This window comes from Osmia lignaria, chromosome 12 (assembly GCF_051020975.1).
Source record: "Osmia lignaria lignaria isolate PbOS001 chromosome 12, iyOsmLign1, whole genome shotgun sequence".
NCBI lineage: Eukaryota > Metazoa > Arthropoda > Insecta > Hymenoptera > Megachilidae > Osmia > Osmia lignaria.
Window position 1 is genome coordinate 2860630 of NC_135043.1, and position 7742 is coordinate 2868371.

General features: G+C 44.2%; 1 protein-coding gene across 1 annotated transcript; it reads left to right on the forward strand.

Moving 5' to 3' along the window:
- Positions 1-605: 605 nt before the first annotated feature.
- On the forward strand, positions 606-1289 carry LOC143305951 (uncharacterized). The gene has a single exon (XM_076691284.1). It carries the CDS (start codon positions 606-608, stop codon positions 1287-1289), a length of 684 nt encoding a protein of 227 aa, XP_076547399.1.
- Positions 1290-7742: the final 6453 nt, after the last annotated feature.

A 7742-nucleotide genomic window follows, 5' to 3' on the forward strand; every position in this document is an offset into this window, starting at 1 on the left:
CATACGAGACCACGAAGGAAGCGTGCCACGATTCAAGGCCCGGTTGTGCGCGCGGGAATTCATGCAGCGACAAGGAATCGATTACTCGGAGACTTTCTCACCGGTTGTGAGATATGACTCTCTTCGAGTGTTGCTGGCCATCATCGCGCAGGAGGACCTTGAGGCAGTGCAGTTCGACGTGCGAACTGCATTTCTACACGGAGTGCTCGTCGAAGACATCCGTATGGAGTTACCTGAAGGGCTCGAGATCAGTGAGAAAGACAGTGAACATTCGCGCGTGGTGTGCAAGTTATTGAAATCGCTATACGGGTTGAAACAGTCGCCGCGCTGCTGGAATAAGAAATTTTCCAGTTTTCTGAAACAGTTCAATTTAAAAGAAACAGACGCAGATAAATGTATCTTTTCCGGAGTCCACGCGGATTTCAAGGTGTATCTCGCAGTATTTGTCGACGACGGCATCGTAGCGTCAAAATCAGCGAAAGTAGTAGACAATATAATTAAAGTTCTCAGCGAGGCATTCGAGATAACACAATAGAGATCGGGAAAAGAAATCTCTGTTCGTACATCAGGCTGCGTATGCAAAGAAGGTTATCGAGCGATTTGGTATGAGCGAAGCAAAGGGGGTTTCCGTGCCGGCGGATCCTCACGTGGTCTTGTGTCCAGCAGAATTAAAAGAAACCGAGCACCTCGTACCGTACCGTGAAGCGGTTGGATCTCTAATGTTCCTCGCGATCGTAACTCGTCCAGATATCGCGTACGCGGTGAACGCGGTAAGCAAGTATCTCAATGATCATGACGAAAGTCATTGGCGGGCGGTGAAACGAATTATTTCCTATCTAGTTAAGACAGCAAACATGGGAATTGAATATCGTGAAAAAGGCTCGAAAGTAGAACTAACCGGATATTCCGACGCGGATTTCGCGGGCGACGTGGAAACGCGTAGATTGACGACCGGATATGCGTTCTATATCGCGAACGGAGTTGTCACGTGGTCGTCTCAACGGCAGAGACTAGTATCCGTCAGTACCACCGAGTCTGAGTACATCGCAGCTGCGACTGCGACAAAAGAGGCTGTGTGGCTTCGCACATTGCTAAAGAATATGGGACACCAGTGTAGAGAACCCACAAAGCTGTATGTAGATAATCAAAGCACTATTCGTCTCGTTCGAAATCCCGAATTTCATAAACGGACGAAGCATATAGATGTTAAGTTCCACTTCATTCGCGAAAAATCTGAAAGCGGTGAAATAGACATCGTATTCGTACTGTTAGGCGAGAACCTCTTCTAGCTTGACTAGCAGAGATAACACCTTGCATTCCCTATTCCCACGGTACGGCAGCCCAGAAACTGATGACACATAGAAACATAAGAATCCGACGACTGGGCTGCTTCTTCGCGAACGAAACTGCGCAATATATTCATACATATAATAAAAAAACCACACCCGGGCGGGCATTCTGCGCCAGGCGACTTCATAGCAAGGGTCACGATCGCTTAGTAGTTAGTTCTCGTGCGAGATTCGAACCATTATCCGAAACTCAGTTATTAATTCAATAAACCTAACGTGTGTGGAAGTGATACCGTGTAGTTTTAATTGCCTCCCTGAGTTGCGACGTAACAGGAACAATTTATTGGCGATCCTGCCAGGATCTCCACATCCTAACTCGATAAGAGGAAGCGCTGAGGCACCTCACCGCGACGAGACCCAACAACAGAAAAGGAAACCACCAATGCTGGAGTATTGCATGTAAGTACGTCTTTGTAAATCAACATGAAGAAGTTTGTCAAGCTTAACGACATCACCGACGAGCCTGGCGGTAGTGCCGATCAAAACTCAATTGAGTTAGGGAAACTCGAATCCCTTATACAAAAACAAAAAGAACTCATAGCGGAGCAGCGTAAAATCAAGGAAGAAATTCGCGCGTTACGCCCTCGTGCCAAACCCGATCTTCACGACGAAGACATCGCACTCACCGAGGATGAGAGCGATAATAGCGTCACAGATAGTTCGATAGGAAGGAGAAGCGCCGAAAAGGACGAGCGGAACACCGATAGGGCCCTGCGACACGTTAGCGAGTTTAATGGACACAATATAACTGTAGAAAGATGGATTCAGGGTATAAAAGCAGGGTTGAGCGTCGCAAGGAATAAGGAAATGTTTCTCCACCACCTCATTATTCACAAAATGAAGGGAGACGCTGAAAAGTTCTTAGGAAATCGCGAGTTCAGAGATGTAGACGAACTGTGCGACGCAGTTATGGAAGAATTCGGTGAAAGACGTTCAAAGGAACTGCTTATAAATGAACGGAACCACTTGCGGCAAGGTAACTGGAAGGTGAAAGACTACGACAAACATTTTAATAAAATCCATCAAGATATTACCAAGGTCATCAATAACAACAAGGAGTTTACGCCAGAAGAGAAAAGAACATTAGTCAGAGCAGAAGAAGAGGCTGGACTAGCTATTTTTATACGCAATTTGTCACAACCATGGAGAACATCGGTCCGCCAAGCCAGGCCGGGGACGTTAAAGCTCGCACAAAGCATAGCCTACGAGGAAGAGAGAGAAGAAGAACTGTGTCAGGAGTTGTCCAGGTATGTGCATCTGGGAGATAAGAGTCGACCTCGCGGTATAGAGAAACGTAGCGGTGACGCATCGCGACCTAGATACGACGGTCAACGACAGAGCGATAAGAAATCCTCCGGGACAGCTGTCCCTACCTGCTTCAAGTGCAACAAGCAGGGTCACTACTCAAGTAATTGTAGAAATTTTCAAAGGGACCGCGATCAAAAACCCCCAGACATCAAATATATAGAATCGGACCAACACGAAGTCAGCTGCGAGTCAACATCCGAGTCGGAACCGACGCAGACGGAAGACCAATTACCGGACGATTTCTAATCGACACCGGTGCATCGCTCAATTTGATTAAAGGTGGTTTAGTTCAACGCGCTCATATGCCATGGAAAGTGAAACCTAACGAGTTTGCGGGAGTAACCGATGGTAAAGTGAACACAAAATACGCAGCTCTCTTGGAATTAGGAGGAAAGCAACACGAACTGGCAATCGTCAAGAACGAATTCCCGCTGGAAGTTGACGGAGTGCTAGGTATGCCGTTCCTTGAAAAGGAGGAGGCAAAGATCAACGTCAAACGTAAAACTATTGAACTAACTCACACCATTCACCGCGTATTCAACCTAACGGTAAGTCAAGAGCGATTAACCAAATTGAAAGAAAACGTCCGTTTAGATCATATAATAGATAACACAGAACGAGAAGAGATCTGGGAGATTTTGAGGCAATTCGAGGATGTGTACTCACTCCCAGGGGACTCACTGCCGGTAACGAAACTTGTTGAGCATTCGATACCTACATTAGACGAAGTTCCGATCAATTCTAAACAGTACAGGTACCCACCTCACCACCAAAACGAAATTGACCGACAAGTCGCAGACATGAAGGAGAAAGGGATCTTGCGAGAATCCACATCTCCGTACAACTCGCCGATCTGGGTAGTCCCAAAAAGGGCCGACGCCAGTGGCAAGAAGAAGTGGAGGATAGTAATAGACTTCCGAGGCTTAAACGCAAAGACAGTTCAAGACGCTTACCCGATGCCAAACATTGTCGAGATACTCGACCAGTTGGGGAACGCAAAATACTTTTCGTCCTTCGATCTGGCCTCTGGATTTCACCAGATCGCGATGAAGACCGAGGATCGATCGAAAACAGCATTCTCAACATATGATGGGCATTACGAGTTCAATCGGATGCCCTTCGGCTTGAAGAATGCCCCGGCCACATTCCAAAGGATGATGAACCAGGCTTTGCGAGGTCTGAAAGGCAAGATTTGCCTGGTCTTTGTGGATGATATAGTGATTTGGGGAAAAAGTGCCGAAGAACATCGAGAACGACTGAAAACCTTATTAAATCGACTTCGCGAAGTTGGTTTGAAATTGCAGCCGGACAAATGCGAGTTCCTCAGTGAGAGGCTAAAATTCTTGGGGCATATAATCACCCCAGACGGGGTGAAACCCAATCCAGAAACTCTGGAATCTGTCGAAGAATTCCCAGTGCCAAATTCGACTAAAAAGGTAAGAGAGTTCCTCGGTTTAGCTAATTATTATAAACGCTTTATCGACAGGTTCTCTCAGATTGCGAAACCGCTGAATTCACTGCTGAAAAAAGATGCGAAATTTGAGTGGACCGAGGTCCATCAAAAGGCATACGAGAAATTAAAGGGGTTGTTGGTGAGTGATAAGGTGCTAATGTACCCAGACTTTAAAAAGGAATTTATTCTAGCAGTCGATGCATCCGGAGACGGTATTGGAGCTGTACTGGCGCAAAAGGATGAAAACGGGAAAGAAAGACCAGTAAGTTTTGCCAGTCGCACCTTCAATAAAGCCGAAGTAAAATACTCCACCAAAGATAAGGAAACGTTAGCCATAGTCTGGAGTGTGAGACACTTTAGACCCTATCTTTATGGAAGGAAGTTTACTATTTTGACAGACCACCAGCCAATTCCCTACATGGACAAAAGTAAACAGCCAAGGGCTATGCAAGAACGCTGGCGGGTATTTCTGATGGAGTATGATTATGAAATTAAATACAAGAAAGGGTGTCTGAATACGAATACTGACGCGCTCAGCCGTAACCCCATAGATCATCACAACGACGTCGTCCTCGTAGTAAAGTCTGCGAGAAGACCACTCCGAAAACACATTGTGTTCTCAGAAGAAGTAGATGACGACAGCGTAATGGTCGAATTCTACCTGGGTCAACCAAACGTGCAGTTTAACGAACAACATTCCTTCGTAGTAACTTGGCCAGAGTTTACTATGGAAAACCTACAAGCTAGTTTCGAGGCAATTAGAGACACGATAATTGCACAGGAAATAGAACGCATCACTGTCGATTATGCCGGACTGTTGTGCCTGTTGCCAGGTAAGGCAAGACAAATACAAGATCTAATTATTAATTTTTTTCAAGACCCGTCACTCCGCGTGACTTTGCTAACGAAGGATCTGAGGACGCCGGAGACGGAAGCGGAAAAGCTTGAAATAATCAGACAAGCGCACGACACTATGCTTGGAGGACACGCTGGCATCCGTAAAACCATAGCGGCTATACAGAGAAGTTACACATGGATAGGCTTACACCGAGATGTAAGTAAGTACATATCTGAATGCTTAATCTGCCAGGAGAACAAAATCATTCGAAACCCAACCAAGATGCCTTTACGAATCACTGATACGCCAATGGTCTTCAACGATAAGATCGCGATTGACATCGTTGGACCGTTGGAGCCGGACTCCAAAGGTATGAAATACATATTAACCATGCAAGACCAGTTAGCAAAATACCTCGAAGCCAAGCCCTTAGCGGACCAGAAAACCGAAACGGCAGCGGAAGCTTTACTGAACACTTGGATTCTACGCTATGGCACTCCTAAAGCAGTACTGACGGATCTAGGAACCAATTTTACCAGTAATCTCATGGAAAATCTAGCCGATATGCTTGGATTCGACCTCCAACACACTACAGCTTTTAGACCAGAGTCTAATGGCTCGCTTGAACGCGCTCACGCAGTTATTAAAGACTTCTTGAAGACCCAACTCTCTCGAGAAGAACGCTGCAACGAACATTGGAGCAGGTACCTGCAAGGAGCCGTATTCACATACAATTCAACTACCCATTCATCAACGGGAGTTACACCTTACTCACTTGCGTTTGGCAAAGACCCACCCCTCATGAATCAATTGGAAGAAGAACCGGAAGCCACCTATTTGGATTTGGTACAACAAATGCGAGTACAACTACGACGAATGCATAAGCAAGCTGCTGAAGCAATTATTGCAAGCAAGGAACGAACCATGAAACGGTTTGATAAAACGATTAAACCGTTATCACTTGAACCAGGAGACTGGGTATGGTTAAAGAACCAAAACAGAAACTGCCTTGCCGCACTAACGAAACCTTATCTTGGGCCATATCAGGTCAAACAACTCCATGGAGACTTGAACGCTTTACTTAATATAAATGGCAAAGATACATTAGTCCACCTTAACAGACTTAAATATGCTAATCTTTCGTCTATTTTAGATTAAGTTTTCTCCTATGGAAAGGAGGGTTCGCCGAAGGGATGGCCGAGATCGAGAAACTCACGAACCTTCCAAACATCTACTTCGACCCGGTGGGAACCACGAGACTCTACCATCACGAATGGAAAACACTGGTCTTCGTGGATCTCCGAGACATCAAAGCGGTCGAAACGACAATCCGTGAAGCATTGAATCACCCAATCCACACAGAAGGTAATGGATTCTCGCCATCACTCTACGGACACATGTCGAATCGCTTCCAACGTAGTTTTAATCATAAAAATACTTTACTAACTAGTCTAGGATATAAAAAGGTAGAACGTAAGCGCGTGAAACGCGGTTGGTTAAATCCAATCGGCGACCTAGCTAATATTTTATTCGGCACCCTTAGTCAAAAGGACGCCCAGTATTATAACTCCGAGATAGATAAGCTGTACACAGACAATAAGCGTTTGAGCGTCCTTATTCAAAACGAAACCACAATTGTTCGAAGTATTTTGAAAAACAAAGATATATTTGAAGATAAAATTACAACATACGTGAACAAAATCAACAATTATACCAACGCGAACATAGAGCGAATATATGAACGCACGAATACACTCGAACTATTACTAGAATTAAGCGAAATAATCACCGAACATAACGAATTAATTGAAAACCTGCGATCAATTGTAGTTAATGGAGAACAAGGAAAAATAGACCCTTTGTTACTAGAACCTGATCAACTAAGCGAAATTTTACGAACCATCGAGCAAAAATATGGCTCTAGCCGTATGATATTTTCTAACACAAATGAATTTGCTTATAAGTTTTTACGAATCGCTAAAGTTAACGTTTTTGTGTTAAACTCATACAAGCTCTGCTTTGAGTTAAAAATCCCCATCGTAGAAGAAAAAATTTACGCCTTGTACTCCATGATACCACTCCCACATATAACTGAAGATTACATTTATCTACTACACACCCAAGAACAATATATTTTAGTCGAAAGAGATTCTCGTAGCTACTCTATAATCAGCGATCGAGACATAGATCATTGCATAGAAATTTCCGACCTCCGAATCTGTGCCCGACACTCACCTTCGCTCTCCACAGAATTAACAAATCCATGCATAAAACGTGCCTTACATAACTTACCAGCAGACCATAAAGATTGTCCAGCCAAAATGATTACACATACAAACCCTATTTGGATACAACTATACTCGAATCAAGAATGGATCTCCGCATCTTACTATCTAATTTCTTTCCACGTTTCATGCAAGGATTCTAACCGCGTCATCTCACACCATCTTAACGGAGTAAACAAAATTAAAATCAAAGCAGGTTGTATCGGACATACTGCATCCGTAACGTTATACTCTAGCGAAACTATAAATAATCACAACGAATTGCAATTACAATTAGGCCTCGCCAATATTACAATACCGAAATTAGACGACACCGTTAAAGCTTATGCACGCGTACCAGAACTGCGAAAAGAATTAATAACTAACAACGACTTGAAATTGGCATCTAAATCACTCGACCAAATCATCTCTGAGGCACATTCGATTTCCACACACACACGTAGCATCACCAGAAACGAAAGCACCTGGATGATCTTACAAACACTAATAGGAGCCTTAGGCATAATGAT

Coding starts and splice junctions, on each gene's coding strand:
- LOC143305951 (XM_076691284.1), top strand. CDS start 606: ATGAGCGAAGCAAAGGGGGTTTCCGTGCCGGCGGATCCTCACGTGGTC.